Genomic DNA, 20,797 nt, shown 5'->3' on the forward strand with positions numbered 1-20,797 from the left:
GAGTAGTACTCGGGCAACACTGCCAAGATCTAGCTTATGAGGATTTGAATTTCCTTGCTGATGCCATCTAGTGAAGTGAGGTACATATATAAAAGTATTTATTTATCTACGACCTGAACAGCATCAACGCTTCCTCCGCCAGAGGCGCCTCCTCATCATCGCTCTCGTCCTCTTCTCCCAGGTTCATTTTCTGGCCCAGGAGGGTGCCGAAGAACCGATCAATGGCCTCCGGCTCCCACAGCCCCCTATCTTCCGGTGCCATGAAATTCTGCAACTTCTCGTGCACCGTAAACTTCATCTTACGTCCCTTGCTAGCTCTGGTATCTACGTTCTTCTTCGTCCTCGCCTCCTTGGCCGCAGCCCACTGAGCAATCGGCTGGCCGCCGGCTCCCATAGATGGGGCGGATGAAGAATCTACCATGCGCTGGTCGACCAGCTCTTTGAGGAGGAGCTGATAGAAGTCCGCATCGTCATAAATGTTCTCATCTTCAGTGATCTTAGCCTTGACCTGAATGGGAGCGCAGGAGCGCGGCATTCTCGTGCGCTTGATGAGGCGCTCTGCGTTGGAACCAGAGAGCTGCTCAGAGAGGACGTCGACAATAGATTGCTCGGCAACGTTGTTAAGCTTGCGAGAAATTGGAGCAGCGGTTGTACCGCGAACCCTCGCAGACCACTTTGCGAGTGTTGCCTGGCGTTTCGGAACAGATTGGGACTCGGAGGCTTGGATAGCAGCCCAGATGTCAGAGTTAGATGTTGTGATATCGACAGCAGTGTGCTTGCGCTTCTTTGAATTCGTTGCTGTCTTGTCAAGCTCAGATCGCATAGCATTCAAAGTGTTCAGAAGCTTGACTGCAGCTTCTTCGGCCGCCTTGTACGGTGTCGAAGTTTCAGAGCTTTGCTCTAAAGACGACATGGAGTTCGTGGCTACAAGCGCCTTTTGGAGGCGTATGCGGACATTTAGCAATGAATCGAATGTCTTGCGTTGAGCCTTGACGGCGTTGCCCTTCTCAGCATCGGCTTTCGCGGCCTGAGAAATTGTAGCAACGACGGTTTTTTGCTCTTCAGTCATCATCTTTCGTAGTTCAGCACGGCGAGCTTGCTCGTCGTCTCCTACTTCACTTTCGTCACTATCTTCTTCCGAGTCGTCATTGTCATCTTCCTCCTCTTCGTCCTCGTCATCATCGACCTCGTCCATGTCCTCATCCTCGTCTTCATCTCCATCCTCTAGCAACTCTTCTTGGCTTTCGGATCCAGACTCGTCGGTTCCATCAATTTTTGCTCCTCCATCCTCGGCGTCCTCAGAGTCAATCTCATCGACATCTTCGTCCTCACTGCCGGACATAAAATCCGCAGCTGTCTTTCTCTTGCTCTTGCTAGGGCCGCCACCTACTGCATATTTGGGCTTGCCACTTCCACGGAAGACAAATCCCTTAAGTTTCTCATCATCGCTTTCGCCAAGAGCATCGTCGCTGTTGATTTCTCCATCAAAGTCTTCCGCGTCTAGATCCACAGTATCAGGGTCAACGATATCCTCCATGTCCTGTTCCTCAGTGGATTCCTCGTCGCCAGAGATATCGGAGTCCTCATCATTGTTCAGTAGATCCTTGCGGCTGATTCGAGCTCCGGCGTATTGAGGGCCAAGGGCGACTTGGGCGGGCTTTCGCAGTTTGCTCTTTCTAGAAGAAAAAAACTGTCAGTACACCATGACATTAAGCAAAAACAAGCACAGGTCACTTACCCAACGTTCACATAATGCTCCGTTCCCAAATTCTCGTCTTCTTCCTCAGAACCACTCTCATCACTTCGAAGCGGTGCCTCATTTTCTTCGGGATCAAAATCTGGGTTGTATTAGTTTAGAGTCAAATCATTGGGATATAAGTGCATTGCATACCCTTAGGAGCCTTCACTTCCAGCTCAGCAAGCTGTTTCGCAAGCGAACTGCCCTTTCCTTTTGCCATCCTGATGTTGGCTTTGCGATTTTGCCGTTGCTCCTCCCGCCAAAAAGTTCTCAAGAAATTCCTCCAAAACCTCGAAATCTTGGCGCTTCTTCCGGCGCTAGCGGCCGCGTACCTCCGACGCAGCCAACGACATGTATCGCAGTTTATGGCGAAGTCAAGACAATGGCCGGAAATACATAAATCATGAAACCGCGATTATTCTCAACGTTGAGGGCTTTGCAGCATGAAAATCCTTTGGTATGTAGGGCTAGCTGCGGTACAGCTTCTTAACAATTAACTAACTCGGTAAAAAGGGATTGCCACGCGCTGGGACAATTCCGCGCATGCAGCGAGGACTGCCCGAACGGAGACGCATCAAAGATGTGAAGAAAGTAATAGCTGTTTCCTCAGCCAAAGGGGGTGTTGGCAAGTCCACCATCGCAGGTATTTTTAAACTACACTTTTTAAATAAGGTGTCAAATTTTAATTGCAGATTAGTAAACCTTGCGCTTTCATTTGCTCGCAGTGGCCTTCGCAGTGGCATTCTGGATACGGACATCTTTGGGCCCTCGATACCCACTCTTCTCAATCTCTCTGGGGAGCCACGCCTTTCTTCAAGTATGAATGCCAAGAATTTGATCGGTAAAGAAGAAAAAATCTAACAGTTACCAGATAACCAACTCATTCCTCTTTCAAACTATGGCCTTAAGTCAATGTCCATGGGCTACCTCGTTGGGCAAGACGCCCCTGTTGTCTGGCGGGGACTGATGGTTATGAAAGCGCTCCAACAGCTTCTCCACGAGGTTGACTGGGGTGGACTCGATGTTCTCGTTCTGGATCTCCCTCCAGGAACCGGGGACACGCAACTCACCATCACACAGCAAATCGAGCTTGATGGCGCGATCATTATTTCAACGCCGCAAGACATAGCATTAAAAGACGCCATCAAGGGCATCGGCATGTTTCAGAAAACCAATATCCCTATTCTGGGCATGGTCCAGAACATGTCTCTCTTCATCTGTCCGCATTGTCAGGAAGGCACTCATATCTTTGGCGGCGGTGAGAATTCAAGCCATGGTATTGGCATTGAGAACACCTGCGCAAAGCACGGTATTGAGTTTCTAGGCGATGTTCCTTTGCATGCTAGCATTTGTGATGATGCCGATCGGGGAAAGCCCACAGTGGTTAGTGAGCCAGATAGCGATCGTGCGAAGGCGTTTGGAAGGATAGCCGACAGGGTGGGGAAGCAGATTGGTCTTTTTTGAGCGAGGAATGATACAGAATGTATGATAGTGTAAAATTAGTGGCATAATAGGTATACAATCAGGATGGAAATGTTTGATCTTTATCATGACTGATGTGGCGTGTATTTGACGTTGAAGGCTATATATATCTGGTCATTGGAACGATTTGGGCAATGCTTAGATTATATGTAGATGTGGAATATTAAGACTTGATACATTGACTTCTAATAGTATCAAGCGTAGTTATGTTACACTCAGTTCAGGGGTTCATATGAGGGCCGAACAATAAACAAAAAGGTAGAATTACCAGCACTTCTATATCTATATCTATAATAATCAGAATAATCTTAAAACAACAAGAATCGTCTTTGACTCGCAAAAGCTAAATGTACTTCGTATATGGCACTTCAAAAGATGTACCTGAAGTTGGGGTTCTCCCGATCCGTCAAATCTTCAAAAGCATGCGTCATGTTATCGTCGGCCGCCTCCCTAATACCAGCCGCAGCCAATTGGTCCTTCTTCTTGTTCTCTCTGAGAAGCCACCAGCGGAGGAAGGCGATCACAAACATGAGCAGAGTGTAGCATCCAAGATGAGTGGCGAAGGCGATGAAGTATCTCGGCGCATCCCATTTTAAAAATACTTGTGGGCCGATACTATTGCCCACTGACCAGGCGATAAAATTACAAGCGACCACTGTCGCCTTCTTCGTCTGACCAGCGATGTTTCGGGAAATCATGGATAAAGCGAGGGTCTGCGCAGACCAGAACGAGAGGGTGAGGTAGTATGAGAACAACAGGCCAACTTTCGTAGCCATGCTCTTACTTTCGACAGTCATCAAGACGATAGTTCCGATGAATGACCTAGAAGCGGTATATGTCAGTGGCAATCGGGGCAATGTATTCCATGGCGTAACTTACGGGACAACAAATCCAGCCATCACCAGTAAGTTCTGGTTGGTCTTCTTGACTAGCCAAATGGACGCAAATAAGACGATTATGATGTAGAATCCAAGAACCATTGCAAGAAGTTGAACCTGCAGAGTCTCAAAATTGAAACTCTTAATGATAATGTTGGCGAACCCTCCCAGACCACTAGTCGGCAATGTGGTGCAAATGGCAATCAAGCAATAGCACCAAGTTTGAGGGTCCTTGAGGCCCTCGATCATCTGCTCTTTTCGGAATACGCGGCTCTGCATTCCCGTCTGGTTGGATCGGACACGCTCAATCATCTTACGCTTATCATCCTCGCTGAAACACTTAGCCCGCATAGGAGAATCGGGCATCCACCAGCCAACGAATATGCCCCAGAAGACGGAGATAACCCCGTATGCAATGAACAGTGCCTGCCAAGATTTAATGACCTTGTCACGGCCGATGAGGGTGAAGCAATAGGCAAGAAGACCGCCGACGACTTGTTGCGCGCCCTGTGTGCGTTAGTACTAATAAAACATGGTAATTATTTGGGACGCCCTTACATTCATCATGTACCAGTAGGTAACCCTGGCAGTCTGCTCCTCGCGCTTGAACCACATGCTGGACAAAATAATGAACGATGGCTGGCAAGCTGCCTCAAAAATTCCGAGGAGAATTCTGCAAACCAAGATGGTAGTAAAGTTTGTTGCAGCGGCGTGGCATGCCAGAACAGCCCCCCAGCAGATGATGTTGAATGAGAGGTACTTTGCGATGGGAACCTTCGTAATGATCCAATTTGTTGGGTATTCTACAATGAGAATTGCGATGTAGACACCAGTGATGAGCCATGAATACTGCGCGGAGTTAGCTACCATCCGTGTTTTGTCTTTAGATCAAGACGATTTCATACATCTTGCCCAACTAAGTGGAGGTCTGGTTCTATCCCCATGATAGAGGCAAACGACAGAGTGCCCTTGTCTATTGCCTGGAGGAAGTAGGTGAGAATCATGATAACCAGTACACGGCGATCAATAAGTTTCAATAGCCTGTTGCTTTCTTCCTCGCTGATAATCTCTCTGACATCGCTCGTATACTTGGCGACCTCGGCGTCGATACGGCTAAGATCCATATGATCTTTCAGGTCTTCGTTCCCGGACAGCACACGCTCGACATGTCCGATATCAGCATATTCCTTCCCTGACTTTTCGTTGACAGTCTGGTCGACAGGGACTTGCTCCAAGCCCGCGATTTCCGGGGCGTTTGCCATGACGGTGATTGTATCGATGGGAATAGAATGGTAGAATGATAATTGATCCCAATGAAAGCGTCAACTCACACACGGAGCAGAAAACAGAAAGTTGTCGCCGGCGACAGGATATCTATACAAAAGCCACTCCCGCCCCCCCGGCCACATTCAAGCTTCTCCATAAAAGCTTCCATGTGGAACATGTTAGTAGTTGCTAGCATAATAATTAGCGTAAATTAATTATTCCTCGAATGTGATCCTATACTCGCGATATTCTTCCCCGACCCCCGAGCCCATTACTGGTTAGCCACCCCCACCTTACTCCACAGCCCATCCTAGTCATGTCACTCATTACCCCACCCCCCCTGCGGGGACCCCACGGAGTCAGGGAAACTGCGCGTATTGAATGGATATTGCAGCGCCATTCCTACTCTAGCTTCGTGCGGGCCAAGGGAAATAACTTTGAAGAGATCCAGATACAGCGCACGCGTTGTAGTTTGGGAGGCCCACGCTGTAATCCCGCTATTGGTGCCCACCCTTGGCGTCGGTGCATCTCGGTGCTCGCTATGATACCCCGCGACGAAATTCCCCCAAAACGAAAGTTGCCCGAGGCTTGTGATGATTGAAATGCTGTTCCTGTCATCTTCATCCGAGTGAACCGTGCTGTCCTTGCAAAGTTGAAAGATTAGGATTCAGATCATCCAATTGACAGGCGACAGTAGCATCTAGAGAATCGCAATATCCCTCAAGTCCCCAAAAATGCCTTTAACAGCTCACGCCGTTGATGCGGCCGACGTGCACAAAGCCGTCAAGCTCCTCATCAACAACCTCGTGAACATTACAGACACCACCGGCGAGTTTCTTCTCCGCCTTCCAGATGGCCGCGTTATCGACACCAAGGGCTGGAACGACTGGGAATGGACGCACGGCGTCGGTCTCTACGGTATCTGGAAGTACTACGAGCTGACCGGCGAAGAGGAGTACCTCCAGATCATCGAGGCATGGTTCAAGAACCGCTTCGAGGCCGGCGGCACCACCAAGAACATCAACACCATGGCCGTCTTCCTCACTCTTGCCTACGTCTACGAGAAAACCGGCAACCCAATTTACCTCCCATGGCTCGACGCCTGGGCTGAGTGGGCATACCATGATCTCCCCCGCACTGAGTTCGGTGGCATGCAACACATGACATATCTCGGTCCCAACACCCAGCAGCTCTGGGACGACACTCTGATGATGACCGTCCTACCTCTCGCTAAAATCGGAAAAGTCCTCAACAGGCCACACTACGTGGACGAGGCGACGCGCCAGTTCCTCATCCACATCAAATACCTCTTTGACACGAAGACGGGGCTCTGGTTCCACGGCTGGACCTTCGAGGATGGCGGCCACAACTTCGCGGAGGCGCTGTGGGCGAGAGGGAATGCCTGGATCACGATTGTGATCCCGGAGTACATTGAGCTGCTTGATCTGCCACATGGAGACCCGATCCGCACGCACTTACTAGATACCCTGGTTGCACAGAGCGTGGCGATCAAGAAGGTGCAGACACCTGGGGGTCTATGGTGCACGCTGTTGAGCGAGGGGGAGGATACTGGGTCATACTTGGAGGCGAGTGCGTCGGCTGGGTTTGCATATGGACTCATGAAGGCAAGGAGGAAGAGATACATTGGAGGAGAGTATGAGGAGGTTGCTGTCAAGGCCGTCAAGGCCGTCATAGAGAATATTGATGAGGACGGAGAGCTGAAGAATGTGTCGTTTGGCACTGGGATGGGAGATACGCTGCAGCACTATAAGGATATCCCGCTCACGAGCATGCCGTACGGACAGGCGATGGCGATTATGGCACTGGGAGAGTGGTTGAGGGTATACATTTAGGTCTATTGTATACGAATTACGAAAAAGATATGACAGGCATGATTTCACTTCGTGTGCTTGCTGTAACTTGCGTCTTCGGGCCTCGCTGGAATTGTAAACTTAGTGGCGCACTGATGGTCCATGAACTGAAACCTGGGTAGCCCATTGTTTGGCTCTGCCGAAACTATTGATTTCAGTAACTGAGTTGGTCTCCGCGACCCACAGGTAGTCTTCAGCACGCGGCGTGCCGCCATCCGAGGTAGCCCCGTGATGCGGGATTGGTGGGGGGTTCGGCGTGTTTGACGTGTCGGCATATGCGGTTCAAAAATCTCGCGGGGAACGAAGGTGGCGACTTGATTACAAAGTAATGTAAAGTGAAATAGTGTAGTAATGGCCGGAATTCATTGTTTTCTATGTCGAGAGATTTACTTTATAAAGTTACGGAGGCTAAATTTTATAGCTTAGTTTTAAGATTATTTTTGTGCACAATTGTAAATTATTATATGACAGCAATAATATATTTTCCAAAAATATATTTCTACCTGGCATACGGCTGATTACTCTAGGCGTAGTCTAGGGCGACAGCGTCCCACATAAATCCATGCCAGAGCGTCTCTCTCGTAACTTGGAAGTCCAAAGTATTCCAACCCCTCTTCAGAGCCCCGTTTTCAACCGGGAACTCGTAGTAATGCCACTCTCCCGCCAAGGTACCAGACCGATACATACACGGGTCAGTCAGTATATTGGCGCTCGTAAGGTTCCCCACAGTCGTAGCGCCGTTCACAACGATCGTAGAGCTGACGCCACTGGAATACCCGGCAAGCGAGACGGAGAGCACGGCGGACGAGTCGTTCGGGAGCTTCGGGACATTGAATTTGACGGTCCAGTTCCCCTTAGCGGATTGGCCGAAGCACCAGTCTGAGGTTTTACTGGTGCCAACAGTGTAGGTAAGGTTTGCGGGGCAGTTGACCACAAGTGCGTGTTGGTGGGGTGCCCCTCCGTAGGCGAACCCCAACGACGTCCTGTCGAAATCCCCGATTTGGAAGATATTCCTCCTGTCTTGAGTCTTCCAAGTGAGGTGCCCTAGATTGGTACCCTTTTTCTTAGTTACTACAACATCGTTCTTTATGAAAGTCGTCGAAACATCACCAATGGCACCGCCGTTGGACCAGGCTTGAAATGCATAGCTTGCGGTGCGGACATTCTTGAACTGGAAGTTGCCGGCCTTGTCAGTGTAGGCCGTATAGTAGTAGTAGCGACCCATATCGAGAGTGGTCTCATTGGGGTGGTTGTCGCCAAGGAAGACGGCAGCATTAGAAGCAGGGCGACCGTCTGAGAGGATAAGTTTTCCAGATACGGAGCCGCGCGACTGGTAAGCATCGTTGTCAAACCAAGGATATGGGTAGGTAGAGATTTCCTTCTTCGCTTTGTGAGATGCATCATTGAGGCTGCCATCGTTCTGTATTATGTGTTAGCGGAATAATTATTAGATGTTTGTCGGCAAACTCACCAAATACCAGAGCCATGGCCCCCAGACCTTGCCAACTGGGAAAGCATCAGAGGCCGATGCCATGAAGTGTGTCCCGTGAAGCATGTTTAGCTGAACAACATCTCCTGTTGCAGTCTCTCGGTGCACCATCAGTTCTTGCTTTAGATGGTCTCCATTGTATTCATCCTTTCCCGCATTGATGTACCAGCTGCCAAACCCAGGACCGTACACGCCATAATACTCCTGGTCTCGGAGTAAGGCCTGCCAGTCATACTTGGTGATATATGTGCCATCCTCCTTCACCCATGTCTCATCTTGGACCTTGGTTGCGGCAGCAATATCGGCTGAAGTTGGCAAAGCCTCATCCTTGATCGACGTATGACCATTGAAGAAGGTCGTGTTGTCAAGACGCCAGAGAGTTCTAAACTCTCCAAGGATCGGAAGAGCGCGGTTAACAAAGTATTGATATGCCCCAGCAAGCTCAGGTTGGATAACCCAATGAAGTTCTCCTTCAGCAGCTTCAAAGGAAATATCCAAGTAGTCTTTGGTCTGCTTATGGATAGATACGGTAGTCCAACTCAGATCTGATGCTGCGCCATCTGTAATTATGTTAGTTACTGGGGAGGTGATGTGATAAGGATAGTTGAACTAACTGTAGCTCGCATAGTGCCCAACTGCGTTACCCACTATATCCCTGTTCTTATAGAAGAGCTTCGTGCCATATTGCTTGCCAATAGTGACGTTCCAGATATCATTGCCAATGATGTGCTCTTCGGGACCAATTGTCTTCAGGAAAGGGCCTTTGGCATGAACTTGGGTGGCAACTGCCAGGGCAGATGCCAAGATGCTGAGTCTCATTTTGAAATAAGGTATAAATTTGCCAAGCTGCTATGGAAGGATACGAAACACCCAGAAAACGAGATCTACCGTACCTTTTTTATACAACCAACCGCGCGTCCGTCATGCTCATCATCCCTCGAGCATGCTTGGGACGGCAGGCTTAGCTGCAACTGCATATATTAAACTCGGCATTCCGGAACGATTTATAGCGAGTTATAGAGGCGGTAGATTACCCCAAATGCACTACATGTTATGATATTCACGGCAGACCTTCACAAGCGCTACCCCTTGAGCCGTGATGACATATGTCACGGGGAGGGGCTTTGACAATTTGCTTATGAACCGTCGGCTCTTAGAATAAAGCTACCATTACCCTATTACCCTTGCGGAGATTGTTGCGGTTGGTAGAGAACGACGCTATTCAAGTTTATTGCTGGGTTATGTTAGTAGTATGCGGGCTCTATGCGTGTTGCATGGGGGGATAGACGATCGACGGAGAAATTGACTCCGTCCATCAAAACAACCTAGAGTAATACTCCAATCAGTTCGGGGCACTTACGCGCTTCGTTCGACACTCCACTGTACCTGGCTGGCTAACATACCCCGAAAGCGCGGGGAAATATAATATTACTATACTATACTGTCATGGTATGATATTGCTGAACCGAGGGCAAACAACGGCGGCGTACTTTGACAGGCAATCTCGTTCATGGAAAGCTACTCTATTAACGCCTCCAAAGTGCTTCCCCGCCTTTCTCCGCAATCTAGCTCATTTATCCCCACAAACTGACAAAATAACCATGTCGCAATTCGGGCACGTCGGGGTATCATACCCCAGATCAGAAGCATTCCATAGTGATCTGCCTCTTTTTCTCTTTTCCCCAGAAAAATGCAATCTGACTGCGTCATTAGGCGCAGTAGCCGGCCATGGCAAGCTGGGGAGTGCGAGAACTACAAAACCATGGAGTTTACCCATTTGTGAGTGGTTCAGCGATCAAGGCGAGTTCTGAATTCCCTATCCGTCAGTCATCATGGCAAAATCAAAGTCAGTTTTGGCGATTGTTCCGCTCTTCGTTTGTCTCTCGAATCTTGTTGCCCCTACTCGGGCATTCCTTACTGCAAAGGATACAGGCCCTCAATTGGTCATCGCCAACGACAGACTCTATGCTGCCGTCAACAAAACGACTGGCGCAATCCAGAATCTGAGCTTAGATGGACAAGATTTGCTTGGTGCCCCTGGATATGAAAACCCAACACCAGGAGGCGCTACCGGGAATGGAGCAAGCGGCCTTGGGCCATATCTCGACTGTTACTGCACCCCGTCGGGCTTCTATACTCCCGGGCACCTCGCTCCTAGGTATCAGTTGATCAATGGCACCGACTCATCCAAAACTAAGTACGGAGGCATTGTGATGAGCGAGACCTATCCAGCAACTGGTCAGGTTCTTGAGCAGTATTGGTTCCTGAGAGAAGGAGAGACCGGCCTGCACACTTTCAGCCGACTTACTTATAACAACAAGACCACTCCCTTTTTGAGAAATCTACAGGAGTTCCGCACTCTGTTCCGCCCGAACACAGCTCTGTGGACCGATCTCTCCACAAATGAGAAGCAATACGCACCCTTGCCGTCCACAGAGGCCAAGGCGAAGCAGGTTACTGTTCAGGATGCAACCTGGTACCTCGGCAACACACCGGATGATCCATACGTGCAGCAGGAGGGTGATTATTTCACCAAGTACACTTTCCAGGATACCTGGAGAGACCATGATGTCCACGGAATGTACGCGGACGGCAAGTACAGTAACGATGGCAGCACTTTTGGTGCCTGGCTCGTTATGGGTGTCAAAGATACTTACTTCGGAGGACCATTGCATTCGGATCTGGTCGTAGATGGTATTGTGTATAATTACATGGGTAAGTCAAATACACCAATCTGAACCCATCAACTACTGATTCTTAGAAAGTGAGCAACCACCATGGTGATGGCACTCCCAACATCACTGATGGATTCGACCGCACATTCGGCCCAGTGAGTGTCCTGCAATTGCCATTAATCACACTCATATTCTAACCACCCACAGTCATATTTCCATTATAACAAGGGTTCCCCAACGACAACACTGCAAGAGCTCCGCCAGGACGCTCTGCAGTACGCCTCACCAGACTGGAACGCTGACTTCTACGACGACATTGCCAAGTACGTGCCAAACTATGTCCCAACCACCAAGCGTGGAACCTGGAAGGGACACGTCAAGCTCCCCAAGGGTGCCACCAAGCCGCTCGCTGTCTTGGCTCAGAACGGTGTCGACTTCCAAGACAATGACCAAGATACGAAAGCGTACCAGTATTGGGCCGACATTAACCCGAAGACTGGCAACGTCGAGATCCCCCGCGTCAAGGAAGGCACCTACAGACTGACCATCTACGCCGACGGTATCTTCGGGCAGTACACCCAAGACAACATTGTGGTCAAGGCCCGCAAGACGCAGAACACACACGTGAACTGGAGCGAGGAGAGCGCCGGCAAGGAAATCTGGCGCATCGGCACGCCCGACAAGTCCGCGGGCGAGTATAAGCACGGATACGAGCTGAACCTGGAAAAACCATTACAGCCTGAGCAATATCGCAACTACTGGGCCGCATATGACTTTCCCACCGAGTTCCCCAACGGCGTCGTGTACAAGGTGGGCGAGAGCGATGCCGGCAAGGACCTGAACTACATTCACTGGAGTGTCTTCGGAGGCTACGGGAACTCGGTGCGCACGGAACCCTACTACGAGAATGTAAATAACTGGACCATCCAGTTCGATCTGACCAAGAAGGAGCTCAATCACAAGAAGAAGGCAACCTTCACGGTGCAGCTTGCGGGCGCGAAGACTGCGGCGGGAAACACGGATGTGTATAACGCGTCGGAGCCCTTTGCGAATCTCCCATACACCGTTGCGGTTAATGGGCGCGACCTGAAGCCTTGGGTTATTCCGTAAGTTTTGTCAGTATTGGATAGGGGTTACAGAAAGCTAACTTGGTCATAGGTACTACCACAGCAGTTCTTGCGGTGTGCGGTCGGCTGTTATCTGCTACAACATCGACAACAAATTCGCGTTTGATACGTCGCTGTTGGTCGAGGGTCTTAATGAGTTCACTCTCAGTCTGCCATATAACGCTATTGACTACGAGAGCGCGGTGTTGGCACAATCCACGTATGTGCAGTACGATGCGATGCGGTTGGAGATTGAGTAGGGCTGCCTTTGACGATAGTCAGAAGCTGGCGCGTGGAAGATATCTCTCCTGCGGATAGACCTGTTATTACAGGTTCTAGATAGCCATACTATAGCTTCCATATAATAATCCTCTATTTTTAAATACGGGAGTATATAAAAACCAATTGTTGGACTCCAAACGTTTCAGGATGAGCGGATGTGAGACCTTGAAATTAAATATATCTCTGTTATTTCCATCGATTCAATTCAAAATAATATTCTCATATAGGAGTGCAACTACAGCGTATCGGATTACAGTGCCACACTAAGCACCTATCCCCAATTACAAGAGTCCAACTTAGCATGCAAATCGAAGACGAGAATAATCATCCACATCTACATCTATATCCGCACCCACGCCCCATTCTTCTCGGCTCCGCAATGCAGATCTCCGCGCATGTCATCGCTAATATAGATATAATCATTTTGAAGTCATGAGTTCCATGATAGAACGCAATCATCTCGGCCGTCATGATAAAAATACTGCACATAAATAGAGTAATCGCAAAGACCATGGTCGCAATAATTCTGATGGATCCTGCTTCATTTGCGACACTCTTAAGAAATTGTAAAAACTTTTTGGCTCTTGTTTGTATGCTGTTGTCCAGATATCGAGGTGGGCCAGAAGAGAGATCTTGGCCTATAGTATCCTGATTCCCGTCGTCCACAGCTTCGGGATGCTCGCTGGCGTCGTCTGAAAGTTCAGAGATATCAATTCTTGTCTTCGAGATATTCATTTCCATATCGGCGAGGAGTTGTGGTAATGGAAGGTATGGATAGATAGGTAGTTTTGGCACGTTAGAAAATATTCGAGAAGGGAGGGAGCTTAAGTCGCAAGATGTATCGTATGATGATGATGATCATGTTGCCGGATAGCTTCATTTATCATTAGACCACGCAATTTCGAGCTAGCTATCACACTTGGTCCTTCCGTTCTTGGATATGAAACTAAGTCACCACTTACCCACCTTCTATCTGAACTACCTCCTGCCACAGTATACCTCCAAAAAAATCGCTACCATGATTTCCCATCTCTCAGACACCCACAGAGAATAGCAATGCATAACGTCGAAGCCACCAATAACAACCATGAACCCACCATGCGCCGAGCCTCACCATCAACCTACAGGCACAAACTCACCTAAACAGCCCCGATCCCGCCACAGAAGCGTCCTCCCATCAGCTGGTTGGATTCCCTAAAGCAGCTCCACGCAAAGTTAAGCGCGTTCTTCCTGATCTTCGCTGAAACACTAGGGTTAATATGTTCGGCATATTGCTCGTGTCCGCAATGGCGCTCTTCGTCGTTTGGGGGCTTATGGTTTTAGCGGGGTCTTTGCTGCTCGATGGGCTGAAGGCATGCGTCCGTTGATCGAAAGGAGGAGGGTGTTGCCCGACGCGCTTGGGGAACACGGCACGGAGAGACAAACACCTGTTAGGAAAGTACGGGATGGGCGATAGTAGGAAAAAAGGAGAAACGTACGATGATAATGAAACCGCTTCTATGACTACTCTTATACATGAATACAAGCCACCGCACCCCCCACCTTCCATAAAAACCACCCATTACGATAATTTCCCCTACGCATATCCTCAACTCAAAATCCACCATTTCTATATTCTTGACGACAGCAACACCCGCTCAAAATAACAATGCACAACACCGAAGCCAACCCCCTCCTATCCAAACCTCCCCAGCGAGACACGCAACTCCCCGAGCCTACCCCGTGCCGCAGCTACCCAAAATGCCGCCTATTAGTCGCCTGGAGAAACTCAAGAAGCTTGACGCAACTTTAAAGGCATATACCCCAGTACTCATGGAGCTATTCGGCTTCGTGCTTGGCACAATAGGGTTGGTAACGGTCGCATTGGTTGCCTTGGGGGTGGCGGTGGGGCTGCTGGGACTTGTGTTGCACGTACTGATCCTGGGGGCGAAGGCAGTTTTTCATTAATCAAATGGTAGAGGGTTGCCCAACGGATCAAGGAGCGCAGAGATGAACAGTTGTCTAGAAACAGAGAAGCGACCGATAATTTAAAAGTAGTACAATAGTACGACCATGTGCCCCTAGATCATGCCGCTTCCAACTATCACCTCATTTCTTGCTTTCTAGGAAATGAATACAGACTACCGCCTTCCACCTCCTAGCACAATATATATTCCCATCCATAGTCCAAGATAAAAAACCACCACCTCCAACTCCTAGACGACATCGACCTACCACCCAGAAATAAAACAGCAATGCATGACCTCGAATCCGCTATGCACAACTCTAATACCTAGTCTAACTCGTCTCCCCCTCTCTACCCACCAATGCCAAGGTCGGCCCAAACTTCTCCAGCCAGCAGCACACCAATGATGCCACCCTCGCGTCAGAAATCTTAGATCAGCCGCCTGAATAACTCAAGAGCAGCTCAACAAAACTTTGAGCGAGTACAGCCCAGAGCTGGAGGATCTGGCCGGACACGTGGTCCACACGTTGATGATATGTCTTGGGGTGATAGTTGCAGTTGTAGTTGCGATGGAATTGATTGGCGGATTATTGTATCTATTTTTCCTAGGGGTGAAGGCGATTTTCTTTTGATGTAAGTGAAGGTTAGTTCCTTGTGCGCTCTGAATTTTAGAAAAGGATGGGGCAGTCGATAGTCGGAAGGAAGAAATATCGTATGATCATTATGCTCCTTTAGACCATGCCGCTTCTAGCTATCACCTCATTCCTTCCCTTCCTAGAAATGAATATAAAGAATTACACCACCTACTTCTTGTCCAAACCACCACGTACCAATGATAATTATTACTAGTACAATGCTAAGAAGAAATACTCAAGCATCCTGAACGTTATCAAAATGCATCACCTTGAAACAGCAATGAATAACCTCGAAATGGCAATGAGTAACCTCGAAGCAGCAATTGATAACTTCGAAACAGCAAAACACAACTCTGGGGTCCAACTCCCCTCGCCTTTTTCTTCCTACCCAGAGGCAAGCTACACGTACCACAGCACTCAAACGAACCCCCCTCCTTTACAGGGGACTCCTGATATCTCAATGAGATTCAAGCAATATGACGCATTTTTTGGCGGGTACGGCCCAGACCTCGGATTTGAGATTGGAGTGATAGCATTCTGGACGAGCAGGCTGGTTGTTGTAGGATTGGTGGTAGTGTTGGTGTGGAATGTGTTGTACTTGTTATTTTAGGAGCGAAGGCCATTTCCTGTGATCGAAGGCGGGGTCAGCACCTCATGCGCTCTAGGTGCATGAAGTTAAACAGTTGTCGGGAAGGGATGAAGAGTGTGACATTATCATACGACGATTATATGCCCTTGGGCGATGTGGCTTCTAGATATGATCTCATTCGTTCCTTTCTTAAAAATATAAACCATCACACTTCCCACAACTCTTCACCACCTCCTATCACGATAACTATACCAATCCACATCGCACACCGCCCCAAATAAACACACACAAACCCAAACCGTCAAACGCCACCAACCTCCCAAAATGGCCCTACCAAAGCTCGAAACCGCATCCATCGCCCCTCGACCACCCCCAACCCTCCTGGAGAAACTCAGCCGCCTTGACGCAAGCTTTCAGACATACGGCCCCATCCTCGTGAGATGCTTTGAATTCATAACGCTCACATCTTTGGGGGCGCTGGCGATAATAGCCCTGGTTACTGCCTTACTAGGAGGCATAGGACTTGCGTTATTCTTGTTGGTTCAGGGCGTAAAGCTGGTTCTCACTTAATCGAAGGAGGAGATGTTGCCCGATGGGTCCTTGAGGACGTGGAGATATGGACAGCTTTTATGAAGGGGGGGACTAGGTGATATGAGAAGCGGTATCGTACGAAGTTAATTCCAGGTCGGACCATGTTGCTTTTATCACCTCATTATTTCCGTTCTTAGAAATGAATATAAACCACCACACTACCCATCACTCTACTTTCAAACCCCCACCTCGAAAAATAATCATCACGCCTACAGTAAAGTCTCAAAACACCAACGAACCCACAAAATGGCACTTCCAAGGCTTGAAACCGCATCCATCGCGCCCCGGCCCCCCGCCCTACAGAACATCTTCGTATTCGTGCTTGGCGCGTCACTGGCGACGGTGGTAATGGTAGGCGCGGTACCGCTGGTGCTATTTAGCGTAGGAGCGGCGTTGTTCGCGTTGTACCAGGGGGGGAAGACAGCTATGGAGAACTCATAGCTGTCTTCATCTCCTAGACTGGTAGCTGCAGCTTGCTCGGTGAAAGGTTTCCGGGCATGGAGGGACTAATGATTCTCGGAAAAGATGGGGGTTGGGGTGTCAAAGGAAGTAGCATCATACGACCACTCCGGAACGTACGACTTCTAGTTATCACCTCACTCTTTCCTTTCCTGGAAATAAATATAAGGAACCACACTACCCACGTCCACTCCCACTACCTCCGCCAGAATAACCTTATTACCGCCTTTAAACTAAAAATCCACAACACCAAACATCCAAACACCGCAGTGTCCAAAAACCAGAAAAATGCACACCCCAAAAACCGCCGCGCACAATTTCAAGCCCCCCCCTTCCGTACTTCCACCACCATGCCCACCTCCCTGCTTGTTATGCCGCAAAACCCCGCCCGCCCCAGCAGAGCCCGCCACCAGTCTGCTCGTAAAACTTGAGCGCCTCGAGGAAACACTAAAGGCGTATGGGCCGGTCTGTGTAAGACTATTCGAACTGGGGTTGCACGCGGGGTTAATGGTGATCTTGGGGACGGTGATGGCGACGCTCGTGGTGTTAACTGTGGGGGGTGCATCGGCCCTGTTGCTGTGCCTGTTGGTTGAGGGATTGAAGGCTATTATGGGCTGATCGGAAGACGGAGGAAGAAGGAAGGGGTATCGTATGAGGATTATGTGTCGTCAGATCAGACATCACCTCATTCTTTCCCTACCTAGAAATCAATATAAGCCACCACCATATCACGCAACCCATCTCCTACAACTACCAATTACCACCACCAAACAAAAAACAAACCACAACGCCAAAACACCAGTCTGTGTAAGACTATTCGAATTCGTGATGGATAAATTGTATCTATTTATCTCGGGGTTGGCAACGGGGGCGGCCGTGGGACTAGTCGTGGTGGCGGTGGTGGTCCTGTCGGTTCAAGGGTGGAAGTTGGTTAGGGGTTATCGAAAGAGGGACGAGGAAGGGGTGCTGTATGAGGATTGTCAGTACTCGAACCATGTGTCGTCGCAGCAGGAATCACCTCATTCCCCCCTCTCCCGGGAATGAATATAAAGAACCATCGCACCACACAGCTCTCCTCCCACCACCACCGCCTACCACGAACCGCAAGCGCACCACCCCCAACCTCTCAACCTACCATCAAACCCATCAAATATGGCCCCTCCAAAGCTTGAAACAGATTCCCTTGCGGCACTATCTCTTAAATACGCCAAACCAGTCAAACCCGTCAAACCTGTCAAACGCACAAAACCCCCCCTCACCGTCCTCGAGAAACGAGAGCGCCTGGAGAGAACTCTGAAATTGTACTCGCCTGTCTGTGAAAAGCTATTTGTATTCGTGGTTTGCGGGTCGCTTATGTTGATCACCGCGTTGATGGTGGTGTCGCTCTTGGTGTTTTGCATTTGGGTTGCAGTGTATTTCTTGTCGAGGGGGTGGCGATGGCCGTGGTCTGGTTAAAGGGGGGGTAAAGGGGAGGGTATCGTATGAGGATTATGTCTCGTCAACAGACCATGTGTTAGAGTATTAGTTATCGCCCCATTCCTTCTGTTCCTGGAAATAGATATAAATCACCACACCACCGACTTGTTCTTACAACCTCCTTAAAAATACCACTCACTATCCCAAAATCCGCCACTTCCCTCTGAACTCTCAAATACAACCAACCCGATAAACAAGCTACAATGCACAACCCTCCAGCCACCACCGGCACTCAACCCCTCGCACCTCCTCCCTACCAACTATCATCTCGCCAGACGCATAGCCGCGGGACCCAAACCGACTCCCCTCTACCACAAGCAGCCCCTCGCAAACGCCCCACCACCCTCCTAGAAAAAATAAATTTGTGCAACAACATACTGGATGAGTACCTTCCGGCCTTAATGGAACTTATGATGCGCACAATGGTTGGGCTCTTGATGCTGGCGTTTGCGGCCATTCCGCTTGTGATCGCGTTTATGGCGGTGTTCGGGTTTGGGGCGTGGAGGAGATGAGGCGGTGGGTAGTATGGAGTCTGTGATTGTTTGGTTCTAGGGTGGAAGGTGGTCGTGGGGTGATGGAAAAGGGGGGGGAGGGGGGGTGTCGTACGAGGGTTCGGCGTCCTCGAACCACGCGCCGAAGGAGTAGCTAGATATCTCCTCATTATTCCCTTTCATAGAACTGATAAGTGATAATTAACCACCCACCCATATCACCAACTTCTTCTTCTTCCTACCTCCACTACAAATACCCATTACCAACACACCCCAAACCCACCACTTCCATCTATCCAACGCCAACCAGCAGCCCTCATAAATAACGCACCAGTGAATCCCCCAACCGCCCTCTACAACTCCTCCGCCCAATACCCCGCCCCTACACCCCTCTTAAACAAGCACAATGATCAACCCCTCTGCAACCACCAGTGCCCAACTCCCCCCACCTCCTCCTTACGACTCACGTTCTCCCTACAACCCACATCCTCAATACAGCCCACGTCCTCCCTACAACCCACATCCTCCCTACAACTCACGTCCTCCCTCCAACCGACCTCCTCCCCACAACCCATCACCCCACAAAACGCACCAAGGCACCCAACCCAGCCCCTGCATCTGCATCTACACCGCACCCGCGCCCTCTCTCGCGCCACCCCCCCCTTCACTTTTCTCCAAAACCCCAAGAAGAAGAAGAAGCTCGACTGCTGTTGCCCGGATTTACTCTTGTCCTCATCGTGCTGCTGATTGGGAGGATGGTTTTCACTGCTGTTTGGTGTGGTTTGGGGAAGGGGTGAGGTGGGATGGGGGTATCGTATGAGGATTGTGGATGGACTGATTAGGGGTATCACCTCATTATTTCCTTGCTTAGAAAGGGATATATAGATAGAACTATGCAACCCCCATCTCTGAACCCATCACCACCTACCTACAACCCAAAATCCAGCACCCTCCCTCTAGACTCTCAAAAATCCAACAAACAACGCCCTTCAACCCACCAAAAATGCACAGCCCCTCGACCATCACCACCACCACCACCGGCGCCCAACCCACGCCTCCTCCCTCCCACCCACCATTCCGCCAAACACATCAAGGCACCCAAACCACCCCCTCTGCCTTTACCCGCCCACCCCCCCCTCCTCCCACACCAACCCCCATCCCAAAGCCCCCCTCCACCACCTTACCTGAAAAACTCCAGAAGGTCGATGCGAACCTCAAGGAGCTCGCCCCGGTCGTGGGGAGTATATTGGAGACGCTATCTCCTGTGATGGAGGTTGGGTTTATGGCGCTGATGGCGGGGGGGTTTTTTGCGCTTGTTTGGTATGGGATTCGGCTAGGGTGAGGTGGAGGGGTGGTATGAGAGTTGTGTTGTTGTGAGGATTGTGGGTGTCGTATGAGGATTAGCTGGAGTCGGATCAGGGGGGTATCACCTCATTATTTCCTTTCTTAGAAAAAGGATATAAACAACCATACCACCACATACTTTTCTAAACCAATCACCACCCACCAATCCCAAACCCAGCACCTCGAACCTCTCAAACACCACCAACCCCTTAACCACCAAAACCAAAAATGCACAACCCCTCAACCACCACGGGCGCCCAACCCCTCCCACCACCTCAGCAGACACACCGAGGCACACAAACCCTCCCCATCTCCGCCCAACCCTCTCCTCCTCCCCCCTGCGCCCCTACAAAACCTCCCCCCCCCCCCAACCCGCCTCGAGAAACTCGAGGCCCTCCACAGAACTCTCGAACAGTACGTGATGGTGGGCATGGACTTTGGGTTCCTCGCATTCTGCGCGATGACGATGGGGTTCATGAT

At 49.8% G+C, this 20,797-nt stretch overlaps 6 protein-coding genes across 6 annotated transcripts; 3 read left to right on the forward strand and 3 right to left on the reverse strand.

The window, feature by feature from the left end:
* BFR2 (rRNA-processing protein bfr2) lies at nucleotides 1-1,985 on the reverse strand. The gene is made up of 3 exons (XM_018279877.2): nucleotides 1,892-1,985; nucleotides 1,739-1,838; nucleotides 1-1,676 (listed from the first exon to the last, which is right to left on the reverse strand). Exons 1-3 carry the CDS (start codon nucleotides 1,956-1,958, stop codon nucleotides 107-109), a joined length of 1,737 nt encoding a protein of 578 aa, XP_018125181.1. The 5' UTR covers nucleotides 1,959-1,985; the 3' UTR covers nucleotides 1-106.
* A 128-nt stretch (nucleotides 1,986-2,113) lies between these two features.
* Nucleotides 2,114-3,285, forward strand: VE01_10480 (uncharacterized protein). Its single transcript, XM_018279878.2, has 4 exons — nucleotides 2,114-2,195; nucleotides 2,252-2,381; nucleotides 2,436-2,555; nucleotides 2,610-3,285. Exons 1-4 carry the CDS (start codon nucleotides 2,142-2,144, stop codon nucleotides 3,200-3,202), a joined length of 897 nt encoding a protein of 298 aa, XP_018125168.1. The 5' UTR covers nucleotides 2,114-2,141; the 3' UTR covers nucleotides 3,203-3,285.
* Nucleotides 3,286-3,468: 183 nt separating this feature from the next.
* VE01_10481 (uncharacterized protein) lies at nucleotides 3,469-5,550 on the reverse strand. The gene is made up of 4 exons (XM_018279879.2): nucleotides 5,004-5,550; nucleotides 4,657-4,947; nucleotides 4,100-4,605; nucleotides 3,469-4,042 (listed from the first exon to the last, which is right to left on the reverse strand). Exons 1-4 carry the CDS (start codon nucleotides 5,358-5,360, stop codon nucleotides 3,589-3,591), a joined length of 1,608 nt encoding a protein of 535 aa, XP_018125169.1. The 5' UTR covers nucleotides 5,361-5,550; the 3' UTR covers nucleotides 3,469-3,588.
* A 194-nt stretch (nucleotides 5,551-5,744) lies between these two features.
* Nucleotides 5,745-7,256, forward strand: VE01_10482 (uncharacterized protein). Its single transcript, XM_018279880.2, has one exon. It carries the CDS (start codon nucleotides 6,099-6,101, stop codon nucleotides 7,215-7,217), a length of 1,119 nt encoding a protein of 372 aa, XP_018125186.1. The 5' UTR covers nucleotides 5,745-6,098; the 3' UTR covers nucleotides 7,218-7,256.
* A 423-nt stretch (nucleotides 7,257-7,679) lies between these two features.
* Nucleotides 7,680-9,543, reverse strand: VE01_10483 (uncharacterized protein; the record flags this gene model as incomplete). Its single annotated transcript, XM_018279881.2, has 3 exons — nucleotides 7,680-8,655; nucleotides 8,707-9,284; nucleotides 9,339-9,543. The coding sequence occupies 3 exons, from the start codon at nucleotides 9,541-9,543 to the stop codon at nucleotides 7,759-7,761; spliced, it is 1,680 nt and encodes a 559-aa protein (XP_018125170.1). The 3' UTR covers nucleotides 7,680-7,758.
* Nucleotides 9,544-10,116: 573 nt separating this feature from the next.
* Nucleotides 10,117-12,896, forward strand: VE01_10484 (uncharacterized protein). Its single transcript, XM_018279882.2, has 4 exons — nucleotides 10,117-11,439; nucleotides 11,490-11,554; nucleotides 11,607-12,505; nucleotides 12,558-12,896. The coding sequence occupies exons 1-4, from the start codon at nucleotides 10,557-10,559 to the stop codon at nucleotides 12,763-12,765; spliced, it is 2,055 nt and encodes a 684-aa protein (XP_018125187.1). The 5' UTR covers nucleotides 10,117-10,556; the 3' UTR covers nucleotides 12,766-12,896.
* Nucleotides 12,897-20,797: the final 7,901 nt, after the last annotated feature.

The sequence above is a fragment of the Pseudogymnoascus verrucosus genome, assembly GCF_001662655.1.
Source record: "Pseudogymnoascus verrucosus strain UAMH 10579 unplaced genomic scaffold scaffold_86, whole genome shotgun sequence".
NCBI lineage: Eukaryota > Fungi > Ascomycota > Leotiomycetes > Thelebolales > Thelebolaceae > Pseudogymnoascus > Pseudogymnoascus verrucosus.